This window comes from Helianthus annuus, chromosome 11, assembly GCF_002127325.2.
Source record: "Helianthus annuus cultivar XRQ/B chromosome 11, HanXRQr2.0-SUNRISE, whole genome shotgun sequence".
Lineage (NCBI taxonomy): Eukaryota > Viridiplantae > Streptophyta > Magnoliopsida > Asterales > Asteraceae > Helianthus > Helianthus annuus.
Genome location: NC_035443.2, coordinates 4,178,147 through 4,201,434, shown reverse-complemented (window position 1 = coordinate 4,201,434; position 23,288 = coordinate 4,178,147). Strand labels below are relative to the sequence as shown.

At 34.0% G+C, this 23,288-nt stretch overlaps 1 protein-coding gene across 1 annotated transcript; it reads right to left on the bottom strand.

The window, feature by feature from the left end:
* Window positions 1-16,643: 16,643 nt before the first annotated feature.
* Window positions 16,644-22,745, bottom strand: LOC110887568 (inactive LRR receptor-like serine/threonine-protein kinase BIR2; the record flags this gene model as incomplete). Its single annotated transcript, XM_022135147.2, has 3 exons — window positions 16,644-17,276; window positions 17,645-18,076; window positions 21,873-22,745. Coding segments are annotated over 3 exons (1,761 nt in total), but the record flags the coding sequence as incomplete, so codon positions are not given.
* Window positions 22,746-23,288: the final 543 nt, after the last annotated feature.

Genomic DNA, 23,288 nt, shown 5'->3' with positions numbered 1-23,288 from the left:
GACTCCCCCTCTCACATAGCTGGGATCGTAGTCTGAAAGTCAATCTTTCACTGGTTCTGAGATCTTTAACAGGCTCCCATCAGGTTCAAGATCGAAACCTGGCTCTTTAATACCTGCACAATCTCTACCCAACCATAAGTTTCTATAAAGATAAACTTTTCAACAATTTTAGAAACTATATAGAACCAATCAGCAATAATGATTTTGCATTCAAGAACATTACTGGTTTTTATCAAAAACAACTTCATCATTTAACTTTCAAACACTCCCCAAACCAGTTCTTCAAGTTTAGCACTTTGAATTTCGAAAATCAGCATCTCAACACCAGTTGTCGAAAATATTTTTGATTTTTCAAAAATTTATGCTAAAACACACTGAAAATCTTTTTGATTTTTCGGAATGAAAGTAAATGCAAAAAAAATGAAATATTTACAGACAATATTTTTGTGAGTTTGTGCAAGAGGATCATATCAGTTTTGAAGCATATCACAAACACCGTTAAGCTTGATTACATGTTAAGTTCTAAACAATTTACCTAGATTGTCAGTATGTTTGTCCACTTAAATTTTCAACACAAATTTCAATCGATTCGAGATACGATATTAATGTTTTAAAGACTTAAACTTAATTGTGTATCACTCCACTTGAATATACTCCCGTATCCAGATCCCAAATATTCAGTCTTACAGGTGAGTATACCACAGATGATATCTGTAAAGGGGTAATGTGCGAGGGCCGTGAGAGCTCAGGTCGATACTTCCGTATACGCAGAGAGATGACGGCTTCGACTTTTGGTGGGTCCCCTTTAGAGGATCTTTTGTTACAACAGCAAAGATTACCAATTTTATTGTTTAATCAGTTTGCTGAGGGCGGCGCTTATATTTCAAAGCTTTTTGCAGAAAGTATTATTCGGGGACTAGGTCAGTATTTCCATACAGCAGAAGTCCCGGAATAATACCCCAGATATCACTGAGCATAAAGACCTAGTATCTCAGAATACGGGACCTTTCAAACAAGATTTCGGGGGTTACCCATATATCCAAGAATAGTTACCCACGAATTAAGCAAGTTTGATTTAGGTTTATATCTCGTTTCAATTTACTAAATGTGCGAAAATCTACTGACACATCCACAGTAAGATTGTTTATCACATTTTGACTTTCCAATTCTTTAGCGTGCTGTGATAGTTCACTGATGTACTATCATTTCCTCTTTTATGCAACAAAAACTCATTTTTGATTTTATCATGTTTTTGGCTTTTTCAAATTTTCTGATGTTTTTGGATTTTCTAAAAATTCTTACTCCCCCTAAAATTCAAATACATCGAAAGAAAATTGAAAACAAACTATACAGAACATGACAACTGATATCAAAACACTTCAATTCTCCATCCGTTTGGCTTAAACAATCAGAACTCCCCCTCACAACAAACTATTTTCCCATAATGATTTCAAAACACTTAAGTTTGTTTTAATCAGAATGGTTTTTCCGGAAAATAAGTTTAGTTGTTTTTATCTTTTGTAAAATGGGGTTCAAATCATCATTTTGTTTACCAAATTCTTGAATGATAATTAAATCAAGTCCAATTCAATGACCTTGATTTAACCACTTGTAAGATCTACACCAATCACAACTATTTAACCAATTGTAAGTTTAGCAATTCAAGCTCTTCAAACCTGTTTTTCAACCAATTACCATCTTTAGGTTGAATTCTCAAGATGCCGATTCCTACTCCTCGCTTACAAACCTAGGAGTTCCGGCAAGTCCTGCAACTTCACAAACAGATTTAGAAAGATGCCGATTCATGATCCGCAATACCATCTTGGGATCTCCGGCAAGTCAGGTTTTCATTCTTGGAAAAATATATCCACCCAAGCCTGACCTTCCTTGGGTGTAACCTCATTGTTTTCATTGTTTCTTTCAACCGACCTGTAAACCCATCCTTTGGAAGCATAAAAATCCTGAATGCTTTGGGCCTTACCACTGACCATTTTTCCAAAGATGCGTTTTACATTTCCGTTGAAAGTTTTTTCAACATCAATTTTCTTCTTGTCAGAATAAAACTGATTTGAAATGTCAACTTTTCCGATTTTAGATTTGTAATTTTTAGCACTTAGTGGCGGAAAATTCACATCGTCCACTTTCTGAACTTTCTTTTCAATCTTTTTCTCAACACGTGGCTCCTCTGATTTTATGGAATCAGATTCATCACCAGACTTGTTACCTGAACCTTTTACAACCCATTTCTGATTTGTGGCGTTGTCTATTCTTTTGGAAGCACTCTTTGAATATTCTCCTTTTTCATAAGTTGAATTCTCAAAGCCTGTGAACTTCCGGGTTGACAGTTCAGTCTTCTCAACAACCTTTTCTTTCATTTTTCTTGAGACTTCTTGTTTTGGTCGAAATGTCTTTGGACAATCTTTCGCAACATGACCCACAGCTTTACACTGAAAACAAGATCTCTTTTCAACCTTTTTCGGGTCTTCTTTCTTCATGCCCTCTTGCTTCTTAGCAAGGAAATCTTGATTTGTCTGATTTCTGAATGATTTCTCCTTTTCAGCTTCTGTTGTTTTTCCTGCAACAAACATTGTTTTTGGTTTATAAACTTTTTCATTTTTATAGTTTTTCTGTGGAGCAAAACCAAGACCTTTCTTTTTGTAATTACGATCATGGTTTGGTTTCTTTTGGAAACTATAACCACAATTGTAACCCATTTTCTTGTTAATTCTTTGTTGATCTCTTGAAGTGTACTGTTTAGGTTTTCCGTTAAGATTAAAATCTTTTATTTCAGAAATATTAATTTATGTGATTTTGAAAACCTTTTGAATCATTTCAATTCTGACACTTCTTATTGGAAAACTTTCATCTGAATATAATTTGTCAGAACCCTTCAAAGTATATGCTACTTTGACTGATTCATCATTCAAATTAGATTTCGAAAGTAAAAACTCTTTGTCATAAACCCGTTTGTCCTTTTTGACTGTTTGCTTTGACGCACTGGACCCAGACTTTGACTCGGGTTTTGACTCCTCATTGTCATCTTTGTCTAACACCTGATCGACCACACTTTTTATCAACTTTGACTCATGATCAGTGTCTGATGACGTGTACGTGACATCGATACTTTCTGGCAAGTTAACCGATGGCCCAGACTCCCATTTCAAATTGATTGATTTACTGACTCTTTCGGAATTTGGATTTCGGGGTGAAAATCCATTTTCGACTGGGGGCGGACATCTGTTATAAGCCACACTTGTTTTCTTACCAGAAGTCTTCAATAGTTCTTCAATTTTTGTCACAGATTGTTCTTCTTCAACAATCTTCACATCTTCAAAAATCTTCAAATCTTTTACCACTAGATAAATCCTGTCAACAACAAAAGTAGAACATGAGTAACTGTCTAACAATTTCTTGACTTTCTCAGTTTCTATCTTTTGTGTTGCCAGCTCAAGCTCGAGATCTGCACACTTCTTAATGTTATAATTTGCTGTATCAAGCTGTCTCAGATAAGCTATCTTCAAAGTATTCATAGCTTCAGCTTGTTCGCCATCAGAATCTGTATATTTGTTGATTTCTCTGTTCATGGTATCATACGATTCTTTCAGCTTGTGAATATTGTGCAACAGCTCATTGTTCTGCTTGATCAACGAATCACAGTTCATACACTTTTCTTGGACCATGACCGGTTCAGCTTCTACTTTAACCTCAAATTCAGGAACCTCTTTGACTGTCTTGCTTGAATTTAAAAAATGAGCTCTTCTTAATTTCTCAGCTTTTGCTTCCTCTTTCAATCTCTCTTCTTCTTCAGCCTCCTCTTGATTTTTTCTTCGTCTCTCTTCAGCAGCTTCTATGACTTTCCTGCACCTTTCTGCACATTTCAAATCATAAGCATTTGCATAGAAAGCATGAGAAGTATTTTTGGCCATAAACTCTTGATCTTTGCAAAAATCATCCCAAGTAAAACCTTCAACCAACTTCTCGTCATTTTGTTCAGCTACACATACTTTACTTTCTTTTGGAATATACTTTTCCCATGAGAAATTATCATACTTTCCCTGACTAACAACACAAGCCTTTTTATCAACCACATCTCTCCCATGAGCTGTTTGTGCTTGATGCTGTTGTGCTGGTTGAGTGATTTGATGATAGATGGCCTTCTTGTGATAATCATTGTTTCCGAAAGGATTCTGGGCACCGGTAGCTTCACGGTTTTTACATTCCCTCTTGAAATGCCCCTTCTCCCTGCAACGAAAACATGTAACTTTAGATTTGTCAAAACCTAAAGCTGAAACATTTGCATCACGAAAGTCATCACGGCCTGTGATTTGTTTAAACTTTTCAGCGCGTCTCATCACACTCGCCATACACCATTTTATATCCATTAATTCCATTTCTTCAGCATCAATTTGATCGTAATCCTCTTTCGTGAGCATTGGATTTCCGATCTTTCCTGCAACAAAACAACTATAAGATTCTAAAATCATTCCTAACAAAGACATTTGATTTTTAGCAATATCTTTAGTGTAGTCTTGATCATTTTCAAGACTTAACACAATGTTACACTGAAGTTTTCTACCATTCTTTGTTACAGAAATGTTAGGATCAAAAGATGAGAATCTTGTGCTGCTGCTTGATCCTTGAGATGTCTTCACTTCAGTAGAATCTTTAACGCTGTAGGAAGTTTCGATCTTAGGCGAAAACTTTGTTGAATCAGTAGCACCATGTTTGTAGTACAAACTGATATCCTGCTCTCCATCGTAGTTTTTCATCCTAGCGATCTTTCTCTGCTCCATCTCTTGAGCTTCCAAATGCTTTATGAAGTCCCCGAGTTTCATCTTTTTATATTCCACTTTGTTAGACTTCAGCATCATCAAGAATGTTCCCCAGATTTCATATGGAAGTGCATCTGCAAGTTTTTCAATTAATTCATCAGTATCTTTCTTAACACCTAACTTTGTCATATTTCTCACCAAATTACAGTATCGATCAATAATTTGTTTGGTGGTTTCATTTTTTAATCCCCTAAACAAGTCAAATTCTTTCTTCACGAGAGACATTTTGTTCTTTAACATGTCATCACTTCCTGTAAACTTTGCTTCCAATTCTGTCCAAATCGAATATGCAGTTCCATCGTGTTGAAGCAAAATCAAGATATCTTCTTTTATCGCTTGCTGAAGTAGACTGACCATTAATTTCTCATCTCGATACTTCTTTTTCTCATCTGTACTCATCTCTCGAAGTGTTAGTTGCACACCATTTTTAACTGGTTTAATATATGGTTCCTCGGTGTGTTCCCATGCATCAAGATGATAAGCTTCAACCCAATTTCCGAATCGTTCTGACCACACGTTGTAATCATCAATATCCATGAGTTTCGGTGGCTTCTGAGACGTTCCGGTTTCATTTTCTATCAAAGCACTTTGAGTAATCGAGGTTGGGGTAGCAAAAGCGTTATAAAATTCCATATCCATTGTTCAAATTGTCCACAAATTCACAGCAATTTTCAAATTTCAACAATCAAACACAATGTCTGCTCGAGCGAACTGTCTTTCAAACGATCCAAACAATTTTCCAAATAAACGGCCCAAACTATTCCAATAAGCGGCCTAAACAATGTCTGTTTGAACGGGCTAACCAAATAAGCGATCCAAACCCAATCCGTTCGGGCGGTCCAAACTGTATCAATTTTATATTGTTGTTAACTAGGCCAGCAAACACACAACAGACAATCGGTGGGGCAGTAGCTCGTGATTGGGCCTTTGATGTTTAATGGGCGGTGTCTAATGTTTAATATTGGGGTAATATTGGACGGAATTTGTGGGGCGGTGGAAACTGATTTGGTGCACTTTCAATTAATGTGAGTGGGACGGTGGGATTTCAATTAATCTACAAGTGGGTTGATTTAATTGGGTTACATGGACGGTGACTTAAAGTCAAACAACAACAATAACTGTGGAGGCGGTGCAAAAGATTAATGGGTTGTGCCGTGTGTATTTTTTAATGGGCTTTTCTTTTAATGAGATGGGCGGTGATAATTGTTGGACAGTGCACACAATGAATTTTAAATGTTGATTGGGTAATTAAGGCGGTGATGTATATGAGCGGTCCAGTAAAATCACAAAGAGCGGTCTGTATAGTTCCCTATAAGCGAGTCTCAACTGATTTTGGAGCGATCCAGAACTGACTAATCAGCGATCCCAAGTATCATAAAGGCGGTTCACCATAATGTCAAATAAGCGGTTCTTGGTGTTAACTTTTGAGCGGTTCACAAAGTTTTCATATAAGCGGTTCAAGGATTGACTTTATGAGCGGTTCACAATTGTTTTCATAAGCGGTTCATAAAGTCTAATTTGGAGCGATCCAGGTAAGGTCTTATGAGCGGTTCAAAGAGTTATCCAATGAGCGGTTCAAAGAGTTACCCAACGAGTGATTCAACCATTTTGTTCACATAAGCGAGCCTAAACTGATTTTGGAGCGGTTCACATATGTCCGAATAAGCGACCCACACCTTTTTGACGAAAAACCGAACCGAAAATCTGCGATTACTCCTAAACGGCTTGGAGTTTCAAGCTGAAACTTGGTAGGGTTTTAGATCATGTATATGCGCACCACATATCCAAAAATCAGCCAAAACGGACCGTGAAATCTTGGTCTGATGCAAGAAAGAAGGTGTAGAAGAAGAAAATGTGACGAAATCCAGCAAATTTCAATAAAACTCCTCCTCCTGAGCTCTGATACCACTTGTAGGATCGAATACCGACCTGTTTGAGTCGTTCAGAGAAGTTCGTATCCGAATTAAGAGGCGGAAACTAATAATTCGGTGCACTTAACGCTGAAATCACTTTAATCTTGCTGTTGTATTGCTATTGAACTCGATTACAATGTTTTACAGCACTTCGGCAGCACTTCGTGGCTTACCGGAACAATTCACCTCTAACTATGTGTTTTTAACTCTATCTTTGGAACCACTCTTAGGACCTATATATATACTTCTGGAACCGCTTATACGTCATGTCCGTATGAGTGGTTCAACACCTTGACGTAAAAGGGGTCCAAGATCATGACACAAAAGAGGTCCATGATCATGACTAAAGAGTGGTCCTAGAAGTGTACACAAAAGTGGTCCTAGACTAGATATGACACAAAAGCGATCCTAGATCATGTAAACATAAACAATCCTATACAAATCACTATTTCTAGGATTCCGTGCCATTTCTGATCTGTTCGGCTTCATGACTCGATGGAAGACGTAGTCAGCAGACGTAGGTGCACTAACAGATTGTTTTAAAGCCAGACAACGATCCTGAAGATGTTACTGAAGAACAAAGAAATGCCAGTAAATCGAGAGGGGGAGTCTGAAGATTGGTAGAAGAGAAAGCCCAGAGACTGATCCAGATTGAAGATGTGAAGACACCGTTTTGTAGTCAGGGTGTATTGACGACTCCATCAACATCTGAGGGGGAGTCTGTTAGTGCACTACATCTGTTGATTACGTCTAGGTGTCTAGGATCAGGTCTTACATCGTATTGTATAATATAGGGCACGAAATACGAGAAAACAGGAGTCTGTATGATGTATGTGATCTAGGTCCGCTCTTATGGACATTAGGGTGTAGGTTCGCTCATTTGTCAATTGTGGTCCGCTTATGTGGACTAATGTGGTCCGCTTTTATGGTCATGTGACACATAAGCGGACCCAAATGTCTATATATATAGGTTGTTCGAGCGGACCTCAGGACATTATTCTCGAATTCCACGCCGAAGCTCTGCCGGTGTGAAGATTGAGCTGTAAAACGTTTCAAATCAATAAAACAAGCAGTTAGGGAGAAGACTAAGCTACTTCTACTTGCATTTCTTATTATTCCGCATCTGAAACGCAAGAGACAACCTCTGAACGACTCGTTCGGGTCAGCAAACGTTCCTACACTCTATTTCTCTTAGCTCTTTCTCTCATTAAACAAAGAACATAGGTAGTCTTTCCCACTACCTCACCACCGATCAACAATGGCAACAACTGGTTCCCGACCCAAATAGTCATCATCTTCCCCCCATCGATTTCCCTACTTTATTTCTAGAATCTATATCGATGTTCAGGTGAGAGAAACCTTAAATCGTCATCATCTTCCCCACCACCAACCCTAATGAAACAACCATTCCAGGCACCATCACCTCCAACACTCCTGCACCACCATCTTCTTCTCCGGAACCCTACACCATCGTCAGAACACCACAGGTTAGGCGATGGTGGAGCGAAGAACATTGATAAAAGAATTGTTAGAAATTCCAGCCGCCACCACCTCGAATACTTATACTTTTCAAAATTTATCTCTCATAATTAAAAAAAAAAAACCTTCACATCCCATCCACCATTTTTATCTTTATCTTGCTAACAAACACTTATTTTATGTTTATGTGGATAATAAGATGTTTCAACTCATGGGTTTATGAAGAATGGACTGATTGAACTTCCTTTTTAAGTATAAATACCAAGGTGAGTCTTGGTTAATAAATGCATTAAAAACACCAACTCTTTAGAGCTCTCAACTTTCTTTCTAAAGAATTTCTACCAATTCTTTAATGAGTGTTCTTCTATTTTCTTTGAGATACAATTAGGTTTGTAAGCCATCTTTGGCAGTACATGTTGTTCCGGCTATTTTACCTGGGAAACATACATGTTCATCCAAGAGGAGACACGAAAGTCGTTTTAAGGGACTCGTGTTGAAACCGATCCTTAGCCACAACAGTTTAACAAAATTGTTTGTTCAATTTTGCAGCCAAGGATAATACAAGAAGGATTGGTTGAAGTACGCATACAAGACAACGATTTGTATCAATTCATTAGGTAAACTTGTATTTTATTTTTATTTTTATTTTCATTCGGTTTTGTATTGTATACGATGTTGTACAATTCTATCTCCCATGAATAACAAGAGTATTGTTATTAAGTTTTATGTAAACTAGGTTTAAAGAAGTTCGCCGCGTTGCGGCGAATTTATTTGGTTATTTAGTCTGTGTTTCCATGTGTTTTGAAATCACTACGAGCGTGTTGCAAACGGAACTGCTGACAAGAATAAAAAAATGTAGAAAAAAACACTAAAAGATAACCGAAAGATAATCAACCAAAAAAGTTGTATGGTAACGATGTTGTTCGTATAAAACCCGAGGTCAGAGATGAGCAAATTGTTCTGGGTACTGGTACCAAATTTGCCAAACTGAAAGATCTTAAGTACTAATTCGGTACCGACTTTTGGCGTTCCTGGTACCGGTTCACTACCGTTTTTACCTTCATATACCGGTACCGTAACCGGTATTTTCGGTATCAGTACCGATTCTGTATCGGTTGGCACCGAGCTCATCCATATACCCTGAAACTAAAAAAGAAAAAAATTAAAAGTTGAAGAAAACCAACAAAAAAAAGTTGTACGATACCGTTGTTCGTACGGTAACCGTGATCAGTGATGAGCAAATGGTACCGTTGTTCGTAATGTAACCAAAATATTTCCAATATCAATTCAGCACCAACTTTTGGCGTTTTCTGTATTAGTGCCAGTTTTTACCTTCATGTACTGATACCGAACAGGACCGTCTTGGTATTTTCGATACCAGTACTGGTTCGATACCGGTTGACACCAAACTTATCTCAACCCCTGATATTAAAAAAAGGATTAAAGTTAAAAAGTATAGAAAATAACTATTATAATATTAAATAATAAAATTATTAAAAAAACTATATGTTATTATAATTTTAAAATCACTATTCATTTCAATTCTATTAATAATAACTAGTTATAAAAACTGTCGCCGCGTTACGGCGAACTTATTTTGTTATTTAGTCTGTGTTTATATGTGTTTGAAATCAATACAAGCGCGTTACACACGGAACCGCTGACAAGAATAAAAAGAAAATGTAGAAAAAACACTAAAAAATAACCTAAAGGAAATCAACTAAAAAGTTGTATAGTAATGATGTTGTTCGATAGAAACCCGTAGTCAGAGATGAGTAAATAGTAATGGGTACCGGTATCGAATTTCCTGAATCGAAAGATCCTAAGTACCAGTTCGGTACTGAAGTTTGGCGTTCCTGGTACCAGTTCGCTACCGGTTTTTACATTCATATACCGATATCGTAACCGGGGTATCAGTTGGCACCGAGCTCATCCCTACCCTTGAAACTAAAAAAAAAGGTGTACGATACCGTTGTTGTTCGTACGGTACCCGTGATCAGGGATGAGCAAATGGTACCCGGTAGCAGTACCAAATTTCTCGAACTAAAAGACTATCAAACTCAAACCGATACCGACTTTTAGCGTTGAACCGGTATTTTCGATACAAGTACTGGTTGACACAAAACTTATCAAACTTAAAAAATAAAGAAAATAACAATTATTATAATATTTTATTCTAATATAATATATAGAAAATTACTGTTCAAAACGTTTTTTTTAATATATAGGGTAATAATAATAATAATTAATAATTAATTAATAATTAATTAATAATTAATAATTAATTAATATATAGTAATAATAATAATAATAATATATTAATGTGTGTTATGAATATATTTATTATTAATGTGGTTATCAACTCCTAAAATAGATTAGGCTTGTTCCACAAGTTTTCCTCAATTATATATAGTCTTTTGTATCTCTTGTAATAGACACCATAAATCAATGAAATATTTCTCCCTATTATTTTCTTCTTCTTCTTTGCTATTAGGCTAGTTTCACAAGACGTTATCAGCACGAAAGGCTCGAAGGGCGACGGACCGATAGGTTTGAACTAATCAGGATGAGAGGCGGAGGACCGATGAATGTTTTCTGTGGGGTTTTGGTCCCCAAGGTAACCAATCAATCCTTTTATTTCTTCTTGTATATCATAAGAATGTTTCACGGATTCATACTGTTAGTTGTTTTTTTTTGTTAATAAAAACAATACTAAAGGACTAGCATTGAACAAAAAGATGAAACTGAAAAGGCCGTAAGTGACGGCTACAGTACGAAACTATGGGGAGATTTTTAGTGTTCAACCAATTTTCCAATCTAAACTTTCTTTTCTAGCCCAAATATTTTGAGAAACATACATATTAAACCTTATGGTTTGATTAATATTTTATTTTATACCTACGGCTTAATAAAAGTCTAATCCTATTTGAGTTTTCTACTATTGTCTATGAAATAACTGCGGTATAGTTAAATTTGCAAAACTTTTAATTGAAAATGTTTTTATGAAATCCCTTATATTTTTGTTGAGATTTCATGAATTAATGATTGAAATAGAATAATAATTGAATAAGTAAAAAAATGAAGAAATAAATTTCAATATGATATTTTTAGTGTGAAACAATATTTATTATAATATTTTTATAATATTAAATAGGTTATTTGTGATGAAAACTATATCATAAACTAATTTGTTTGTGAATTATGTGTTAAACAATCGTCTCTTTTTCTGAATTACAATTATTTTAACTCTATAATATTGTTATTGCATATATAGTTACCATCTTATTAAATTACAATCTTTTGAGGAATTACAAATATTGTTTTGGCACATATAGTCATTTGTTATACTACACATGTATTGTGCTTATATATTAAATAGATCATCTAGTGTATAGAGTTGCTTTAGCTTCATATGGATTATTATATTGTAAAAATATGCTTTAATTTAATATTTTCATGTTGATTTATTTATGAGAATGTGGAATACATGTATTTGATTATAAAGTTTATTATATAGATTGTTATTATTCGTGATCATATTGTCTAGATATATGAAAAGTCTGTGTTTATAGTATTCTTATCTACTATTTAAGAGCTTTGATGATTTATATGACATCACATGATAGGTTATCATTAATGACAAGATATTGCTATGAATTAGTAGTAAAAATCATATGTTGATTTACTTATTTTTCTTTATAATAATTATCTTGCTTTTGTAAATGCAATAATATATGATTCAAGACGTATGATTTTATTGTGGCTTGCATCTATCAACTTTTTCATTTATAAGACAATAAGAATTTGAAACTTATGCACTTGGTGTTGAAAAAAAATAGAGCATGATGTATAATGAGTTTTATAGAAAGATTATCATTATTGTAGTTTTATATTTCTTTTATATGCTCTCACAGCAGATATTGGGTAAAGACAAAGAGACAAAGAACAAAGTTAGTTGTTTTGTTATTACTCTTGTGATAGAGAATACATGTGCTTTAATATGACACCCAAGGTGTCACACTCTGTAAATCTCATTATCGATTCAAAGAAGGTTATAAAACTTTAAATCGACAAAACTTACATGACTTGATCATGTAGTTATTTCTCACTTTATATCATGTGAAGAGAAGGATTTTATAACAAAAAATTGGATAAAAATTTTCCATATATCACACGTGAGATATGCTCCCGAAGTAGCAATACCATTGAGAAAATATGAACAGGCTGAAATGATGTTATATCTGTGTGGTCGAGTAAATAATGAAAAGCTATCAACCTGGTTATTCCATTCCCTGAAGTAGATGTGATTATATAACGATCATTGAAAATTTCATGGACATAATTAAGAAATTTGTAATGGTGGTCATGTTAATAATGAGATTGATCATCAGAAGTATTATGATAACTAAGTTGATAATGAGATTGACCATCAGATGTTATGATAGCTAGGTTAATAATGAGATCAACTATCAGAATTGTAAAAATGTCATAATGAGATCGAACACTAGATGTGATAAATTATGAGAGTGATTATATGAGAACATAATGTGAAGAAAGGATACAAAGTAATATAACATGATACTTCGAAATGATAACACATTGTTATCTCACATTTCATGTTATTGATCATAAACCAGAAGTTTATGGATCATAATTAATTAATTAATTGGCATGACCGGTTAGACCACACCGTGTCAATGATGATGTGAAATGTATTCAAGAACTAGAAGATTCTTCAAGTTGGTAATTCCATCGCATGTAATATTTGTTTTCAAGGGAAATTCATTATTTACCAACCAAAGTAGGGTGAGAATCCCTAGATATTCTGGAAATGATTAAAGGATATGCATATCCCAACATGATACCATTTAGTGTTTTAAATCGATGCATCGTCTAAATGGTTATCAAATCCACAACATGAAGTTTGTGCGATTATGGCTTATCTAATGTGATAGCAAGCATATTAATCAAGATTAGTATATCTATTTGGTAATAATGAATTTGATCTCAAGTTATTAACGATCATTGGAATAAGTGTTACTTTTGAGATGATCACTAGACGACTACTATTGATTACAAAACCGATGATCATGAGAGGAGCAAAAGTTCATTTAGATACATGTAATCTTACATATAGTACCATTAATTCACATCAAGCCAATAAGTTATAGTTCTCCCCGTACAGTTAGTTTTTGGTCAGGAACCAAAGATGTCTCATCAAAGATTTTAGTTGTGTGACATATATTGAAACTCATCCACCACACCGCACAACGACGGGACTTCTAAAAGGGTTGAGAAGATATGTTGGGTAAAAATAATTGTCTATGATTAAATAGTTAAAGCCATTGGTGAAAGATTTGCTTACGGCTCATTGGTTTTCACTTTTGTGAATGAATGTTCCCAACATTAGGGGGGGATAACACGCAGTTGAAAAGTGAAAAGTGGAATGAATTATCATGTCATCTTGATCCTCAGACTATAAATGGTGAACCAAAAGTTCAAAGGATAATTCATTTACCAATACTAAAGAACAAATTACCAGACAAATTCACTGACCTAAATATAGTGACTAAGTAAGTCACATAATCAACTGCTTATGCTCCAATCATATTTGTGTCCCAAGAGGACAACCACATATTTTCTAATGAGTCTATTGCACGCCTGAAGCGTGGTAGACTAGTCGATTCTAGTAATACAATTCCTCGAAAATTGGAGCAAGTAATTAAGATGGTCAAGTCGAGGTTATAGTAATAAAATCTTTTGGAAAGACAGTAGACATGATGGTTCAAGAAGAACCACAGGTACCTGAAAATAAAGAGATCTCGATAAGTTGTATCATGTCTAAGATATGTATAGAATCGAAACAAATCGACGTCGTTATACTTTTGTATATAATATAGCGCTTGAAATGATGAAATGACGAGGATCAAGATTTAAGATCTGCCTATGAATGAAAATACATAAATGATTGGCCAAAAATGGAAAGACGCAAAGTATGGCAGATTTAAATTCTCTAATGAAATGGAAAGTTTTCGGACCAACAATCCATACAACTGAATTTGTAAAGTATGTTGGATATTAATGGGGCTTTTATGTGAATCATGTGAAAATCAAAGTAAATGAGATAAGGCAAATATGGTGCACAAGGATTTTCGCAAAAACCCATGATTGATTATAATGATACACATTCTCTAGTGGTGGATGTAATGACTTTCCAATATTTTATTAGTCTGGTAATATAAAGAGAGAATTGATATGTGTCTTATGAATTTTATGTATCACTTAATACTAAAAGTTTACATGAATGTCTCTCAAGGATTTGAATTATCAAAAATCATGTAAAATGAGTTCTCGAGAACGATATGGTCGTTGTATACAAATTCATATTTGAATACGTTGAATATAATTGAAACTCCTGATGAGTATCGTAAAGCATTTAAGTGCTTATAAGGTTAGTTGAAACATCTTAAGGATGTAATTCTTGTGCACCAATAATTATACATAGAAAACTTGTGCCTGGTTATTATGGCATCTTAATGTACAAGGTATAAGCGTGGTACAATATGGAATAAATATTAAAGACATCCTTGCATATGATATAGAAATCAATGAGGAAGTTTATGTAATAGAACTCCTAAATAGTGAATGCACATACATTGTTTTTCAAAGTTGAAAGAAGTATGTATATGATTGTAAATGCCTGAAGTATTGATTTCAAGTCCTCAAGAATGTATCTTTATAAAGTTAAAGATAGTATGAACTAAAATAGTCAAGTTGAGTGTTGTATAACTCAAGATATATTCTGATAAAGAGCAATATAAGTTTGATAATATTATCCATCTTTATCAAATGTTCTTTCTTAAAAGTTCACTATAATCGCAATTTACAGTGATGATGTCTGAGCATCATCAAGAGAGGCGAGCTTTTTGAAGGGGAATTTTTTTAATAACCCTAGCACAGTATAATTATTACTCGACTTGCAGTTCGAGTATATTTGTAATCATACCTTTATTCATCTATCAAACTACATCTAGAAGATGTTAGTGGGACATTTTAGTATGTAGAGAGCTCAACCTTATAGTATGTTAAAGGTTGTTCAGACACTTTTTATAAGAAATGATTATTATCATCTCCTACCAAAGTAGAGATTGTCATTTCAAAAGTACCATGGCTAAAGGGCAATTGTGCATTAACTTAACTTTCTAGCTATGCATGATAATATATATTTTTTATTTGAATTTATCAACATGATATAGCACATGTCCAATGAGCAGACATTTGAATGGTAAAGCAGATATGTCGATACCCTAAAGGTAAGAATGATATGTGTCTATATTTTACTAACCTATGAAAGCTAGTTCTGTTAGTCTTGTAAATATAAAGAATGTAACACAAATAGTCTTGGATCTTATGGTATTTGTTCACAAGAGAAAGCACTAGAAGTCTCACAAGAAGATTTTACAACATTACTCAATATAAAGGATCTCACTTCAAGGCATCAAACGACAAATCATTCTACAAAAGTTTTGAGCAACTTTCGAGGATGTTGGACACACTTTACTTAAAGGATACATATTATAATGAGGGGGGGGGGATTTATTCAAGTTGCACTCTTTTTTCCTTAACTAAGTTTTATCCCAATGGGTTTTCTTAGTAAGGTTTTTAATGAGGCAACATACCTGGTCTCGAAGTATCAGGGGGAGATAATGCGCATTACACGTTGTACTCTTTTTCCTTAGCTATGGTTTTGTCCCACCGGGTTTTCCTAGCAAGGTTTTTAACGAGGCAGCATCAAGCGTATTATGTTGATAACCAAGGGGGAGTGTTATGAATATATTTATTATTAATGTGGTTATCAACTCCTAAAATAGATTAGGCTTGTTCCACAAGTTTTCCTCAATTATATATAGTCTTTTGTATCTCTTGTAATAGACACCTTAAATCAATGAAATATTTCTCCCTATTATTTTCTTCTTCTTCTTTGCTATTAGGCTAGTTTCACAACAATGTGTGTTTCCTAATGGGATTTTTGGAAATTTGTTATATTAAAAACAAAAAATATATGTAAATGTTTTAGTAAACGTAACATTTCCTAACATGTGTGTTGGAGATAATTATAAATCAAGTATTGATTTAAACTTTTTTCCTATAAATGTATATATCTAAGATCCTTATATAACTCTAAGCAGTAAGGGATGAGCAAATAAACTCAAAAAATGTAACTAACTCAACTGCATAACTCTAAGCAGGAAGGGATGGGCAAATAAACTTAAAAAAATGTAACTAACTCAACTGCTCATTTATGTACTCTAATAAATAAATAATGGATAATGCATAATATCTTACAGGGTTTTCATAATTTTGTAGATTTTAAGCACTGCTTTTAGTTCCAAATTTTATGTATTCCATGTGTTGCCAATGCCATTTATAAACACTCCTAACTTAATCTAAATATGAAGTTATACAATATCAATATCTACCACAAACTAGATATCATATTGTCATGTCTTTCATACAATTGACGATGCTCATGTAACGAAAACAAGTGTATTTATTTTATATATGAGAAACAAGGACATGAACTATATGTGCGACGCTATATATCTTCTGTGTTACCTTCCAAGTCCATATACAAATCAACAGAAATTTCGTTTCTTGATATTCCAACGGCACGAATTGATTGATACACTTCAAGCATACTTGTTGCCCCATTTTTGTGTGTTTGAATGCACTTCTTTGCTATTCCAAGTGTTTCATATATTTCCTCATCGAATCCTTGTCCTACTAAACATTCATCAATCATATTGAATTCCTCACTACATACATCATCTCCTAGAGACTCCGTTTCTATAGATGGCCTTTCTTTACCTGATACTAACTCGAGCAACAAAATCCCAAAGCTATAGACATCCTCCTTGTAAGAGTATGTGTTATGGGGCGGCATGTGAGGGGCGGTATGCCTCTTCGCGCCTGCATAGCGCCGGCACACCGCCACGGAGGGCGCCATGGCTGGAAAAAATGGAGGAGGCGCGATGGTGATGGCGCCGCTACTCTTGTTCCTTTCCAAAATTCCACCAATCAGAAACAAGCAATTTTTTTTTATATTAATTAATAAAGTTGAAAATTATTAAATATGTAATGATGGGTAGGGGCTTTATGACTACGGGCTCTAGTGTTATAACGCCCCATAAAGCCCTTGTGTGACGTGGCACGACACGTGTCGCATAACGCCCCACAAGGGGCTTTATGACTACGGATGGCCTAAGGACTAGGAACAGAATGTTGAACCACAAAAGTGCAACCGCTTGATAGGGTACCACTTGTAGTCATCAATATAATTGAATTACCGAAATTTGATATCTTGGGCTCAAACATATCATCTAGTAAAATACATTTTGAGTCGATTTTGAGATGAGCTACCTGTAGGGCGTTGTTATGATGTAACCACGCAAGTCCTCGTGCTATCCCTACTGCGATCCTCAACCTTAAAGTCCATCCCATCTTCCTACCTTCCACTTGCGGCCTAGAGTGTAGCCATTGATGGAGGGTTCCATTAGACATGTATTTGTAAACAAGAAATTTCTTATCCATTTCAAAGCAAAAGCATAACAATGGTACTAAGTTTGTGTTCCGCAATCTTCCTAAAATTTGTATTTCTAATAAGAACTCTTTCTCAAAGCTCTCAAACTTATGAAGTCTCTTGACTGCAAGCATCATACTGTTTGGAAACACAGCCTTGTACATGATTCCCATGTTTCCATAGCCAATTTCACTTTTAGTGTCAAAATTATTGGTTGCCAACTTGAGTTCCACCAAACTTAGTCTTCGGATATACTTTTCCATGGATGTTACCTGTGTTATTGTTAAGCACATTGTTACATATGAGTATTTGTCTTTATTCTTTATTGGTGTGTACATGTCGGTCATGAGTATTTTTATGCATATCTATTTGTATATACACATGTGTGTATGTATATGTGTGAGTGCATATAGGGAGGATTTACATAGAAAACCATATATTGAGAGAACACACAAAACAAAAATGAGTTTTTTCCCAAACTAGTGTAGATACAAAAAGTATTTACCTATTTGGGTACTTTGAAAAATATTTACCTATTTGGGTACTTTTCTATATCCCTTTAATTTTTTTACCTAATTTATACATTCTTTTTATTTTTCTACCCAAAGTAAAATTAGATTACTCACAAAATTAGAATCACCAAAAATATGAGTAATTATTTTTTGTAAAAAAATAAAAAATTCTACAAATATTCAAAAAAAAAATCTGCAAAAATTCTACAAAAAAAATCTGCGAAAAATCCAAAAAAAATCTGCAAAAATATATTAAAAAATTCTACAATAATTATGCAAAGTTATAGTCTTTATAAAAAACTTAGGATCTATAGGGTAATAGGAAAAAAAAACTTAGCATATTTCTCCAATATTCTGCAAAAAATATTATAAAAAAAAACTATATAATCTATAGGGTAATAGTTGGTGGATTTTATGGTCCACATTGTGTAGTTTGTTTGTGGTTAATATCTATAAAAAAACCAAACTACTTATACGTACAGAATATTGGAGAAATAATCACTATTAGTAAATATGAAATAATTAAAATACCTAGGATCTTTTCCCAAAACTCAAATTTCAAGAAATTCAAAATTTGCAACTTTATTTTATAAATTGCTTGTGTTTAAATAAATTTGTTTGAAATATCAAACTTTCCACCAGATTACTATCACTTAATCGATATAACTTAGGGGAGTAAATTTGTGAATTTATTTGTTTTATTTTTTTATGAGCTTAGTTTAAACGGGGCCTAGACAATTTCAGATTATAAAAAGAAAATAAAACGGGAAAAGAAATGGAGTTTTTTCCTAAACTAGTGTAGATTATATGTTTTTTTATAGTGTTTTTTGTAGATTTTTTTAACTTTGTAGAATTATTGTAGATTTTTTTAATATATTTTTGCAGATTTTTTGTATATCTGTTGATTAGATGCTCAGTAGTTGATTTGATAAAATCTTAGATTGTTATGATAAAAATATGCTTAGTAGTTGTGATTTTTCGCAGATTTTTTTGTAGAATTTTTGCAGATTTTTTTTGAATATTTGCAGATTTTTTTATTTTTTTACAAAAAATAATTACTCATATTTTTGGCTGATTCTAGTTCTGTGAGTAATCTAATTTTACTTTGGGTAGAAAAATAAAAAGAAATGTATAAATTAGGTAAAAAAATTAAAGAGATATAGAAAAGTACCCAAATAGGTAAATATTTTTCAAAGTACCCAAACAGGTAAATACTTTCTGTATCTACACTAGTTTGGGAAAAAACTCCATCAAATCCACCAACTATTACCCTATAGATTATATGTTTTTTTCTATTACCCTATAGATCCTAAGTTTTTTTTATATAGATTATAACTTTGCAGAATTATTGTAGAAATTTTTAATATATTTTTGCAGATTTTTTGTGGATTTTTCACAGATTTTTTTTTGTAGAATTTTTGCAGATTTTTTTTGAATATTTGCAGAATTTTTTATATTTTTTTTACATACCAAACCTTAATACTTTTTTTAGCACAAAGTACACCATTAAAAAAACAATACAACACCACACATTATGAAATAAAAAAACAAATGGAGGTTTTAAGCAAAAAAGTGCCTGCCTCAAAGAAAGAACGTATGGGCTGAAGGTTTGTGCTAATCTAGGCGAACCGATTAGAGTTTACAAGATGAAGCGTTACTAACTCAACCGTTTCCAACCCAATTGCTAACTTTTAGGTTGTTTTTTTATCTTATTTTTAATGGGAGTTGTTTTTTTCTTAATTTTTAATGTAGTTTCAAAAAAAATAATGAAAACGTGTTTTTACTTTATTTGACTTTCATATCTAGATTTCTGTATTTAGAAAATGTTGTTTTTAACTTCACTTTTTCAAAATAAAATCAAATGATGAGAATGGTTCAAGTGATGGGTGTTTGAAGTGATTTAATGATGATATTGTTAGATTTGAGGGTGTGGGGGCACTCCTTTAAGGGGGGAGTGGCCTCTCTTATACACACCTAATTAACACGCGTCATGTTAACTTCTCTTTTAAGTTCTCATTTTGCATTTAAAACGTTGGCATCACTCCACTCACACAATTATTTTTTATAAAAAAAGAAGAAAAAAATATGATTGGTGGAAAAATGATGGACCCACATTAACAACCAATCACCCCCTCTCTCTCTCCTCTCTCTCAATCGGTGAGCACACACCGAGCTTCCCACTCCCCGCGCGGTAAAGTTTGGATGGTGGCGGTGTACCCGCACGGCAACTGAAGTCACCGCATGTGCCCCGTGCACCCTGAGTGAAATGAGATGTCAACTTGTGACAGGTTGGTTTTTAATGATTATATGATGAGTAAATTATAATCACACAAATGGTTTGATATTTCTTGGACCATGACCAATGCAAAACATTTAGCTTACATTTGGCTGATGTAGATTTACCATTTGAGGGGGAATGCATTGGAGGAGTTTATATTTAGTGCAATATTCTTGGGGAAGAATGATGCATTTGATCGGATGGTGGACCCCTATGTTTGTTTTGTATTTATTTTATTCTTTTAATGTTTTAATTTATTTTGATATGCATAAATAAGTTGTAAACTATAAGCTTTAGTGAATTGATTATTATTATTCTTATTTCAAATATAGTAATTGGACAAAATAACAAAAAAAATGTAATATTTTTATTTTAAAATATAAGTTTATTAATGCTACTTTAATAAAAAAAGTTATAATACAAAAGTTTAAGATACGTAATATATTAATGTTCGTGTTTAGAAGTTTAATGTTTTGTTTTTATAACTTTTGATTTAGATAATGCGAAAATAAAAAAAATATATTGATAGAAATAACTTAATTATTAAAAATAAATGTAAAAGTGGTGATAATGTGGAAATATAAGTGTGGGTAAAGATGTTTATAGGATTGGAGAGAAAATGTCTATTTTTAGTGTATTTGTAAAAATCTAATATGGAAGCTGACTAGGCACCTTGCATTGATGATGATCTTATGTGATTGGTGCAGAACCCTTATAGCTCAAAAACTAAGGATGTCTCTATAATTTCTTTTACATAGTTAAAATGTTTGTAATAAATTATTACATACCAAAAGCATGTATGTGAGTGTATGTTCCTTCGTTTCTTAAACAAGAATACGTTGAAAAATGAAATAACCTATAAGGGGACACGGGGTGGTGCGTTATAGCACCGTGATGAACAAAAATAACGCGTTGAACACCACCCCGCCTATTAAGTTTCACTCGTTATTTTTATAACTCGTAATAATCATCACGCGTTGAACTTCAGGTTCTTTTGTCCCACCCATTAAGATTCTTTTGTCCTTTTGTAAACAATTGAATACAAAGTTTGATGAAAAGTTCAATTCAGGTCCCTCAACTTTTAAGACCTATTTTTAAATAGCTTTTCTATCACTAGTGATACCACCCCGCCTACATTTCTATCACTAGTGATAGAAATTTGGTTGATGACATGGCATGATATGATTGGACAATGGGAGTGATAGTTTCTATCACTAGTGAACCACCCCGTGTCCCCTAACTGCGTGGATGTAAAGAGGGGGGGGGGGGTGTTCTAACCTTGCTTTCTTCGGTATTGTTCTGCTCAGTTAACAAGATATCCGGGCTTTGCGAAATCAAGTCTTGCTTCCGTCCCTTTATTTTCTTGACCATGAGAAGAAAAGACCTCATGTTGCTCATAGACAACCTAGTCGAACAGTAGACCATAAGCAACGTAACTATAGTAAAAAAAGGAAATCCTACAGCAAACCCTGCGAGAAAGAGATCCTTCTCAGCTCTCCAGACACAAGGATCCAAGGGAGGTCCACAAAGCCCAAGGTTGCCTGCATAGCTGTCTGCAGATATGGAACTACTGCGGAATATGGGTACCTGTCCCGACAATCTATTGTTAGCAACATCAAATTCCTTGATGCGATCAAGGCCGGCCAACTCCAAAGGGATTTGGCCTGTAAGTTGGTTGTTATCAAGCCTCAGAACATTAATGAAGCTTAAATTGCAAAAGCTAGATGGAATTGGACCCGAGAGATTGTTGCTTGAGAGATCCAGTTTTGTGAGGAATTGCATGAAATCTGAAACATTAGAAGGAAGTTGTCCTGTGAGGTGGTTGCTAGAAAGATCCAATTCGGTCAAGCTGGTGCAGTTTTTTACGCCTAATGGAAATGGTCCTCTGAGTCCCATGTCTGATAAGCGAAGATTCATAACCTTGCTTTCATCAGGGTGCCAGCATTCGACTCCAAAAAAGCGACACACGAAGCCTTCAGTATTGTTGTTAAAATCCCAGGAATGTAAGAGATTCTCGGGGTCTTGGAGGGATTCTTTGATGGATATTAGGCAATCAATGTCCGACTGAACTGCATTGCTTATAGCAAAGCAAGCTAGAATGATTAGTATCTGAAAGACTATGTCTCTCCATCGTGAATCTAATGTTGCATGATGACATTATTAATATTATATTAGATTATATAAAACCTGATGCGTTGACCTAACACCTCTCAAGTCTCCCGTGGGACTCAGTCCAAAGAAAAATATGGCATTCAAAGGCATTAACGTTCACGAAGGGTTAGAAAATAGAGCTAGATGGCCCCAATGGTCCCCAAGACCCCAATTTTATGTTAAATGATAATGTTTAAGCAGATAACTTTTTAGCTGTTTTGTTAGGGGAGTGGAGTGGAGGTGGTATCACTTGCAAAAATTCCATCACTCATAAACATCTAATCAACTTCCGTCATGTCAACAACCACTATTCTATCACTCACAAGCTTTTTTTAGTGGCGGTGGTCATCACTAGTGATGGAATTCCATTACTCACAACTTTTTTTTTTATTTTTTATTTTTATATTAGAAATTAACAATAAAAAACTAAAATTATAAATTTCATTAAAATTAAAACATACTAGTTCAATTTAACATACTAGAAATATTTTAGGCTACAATTTAAAAAAATACTAAAAAAACTATACTCCTCGTCCGACTCAT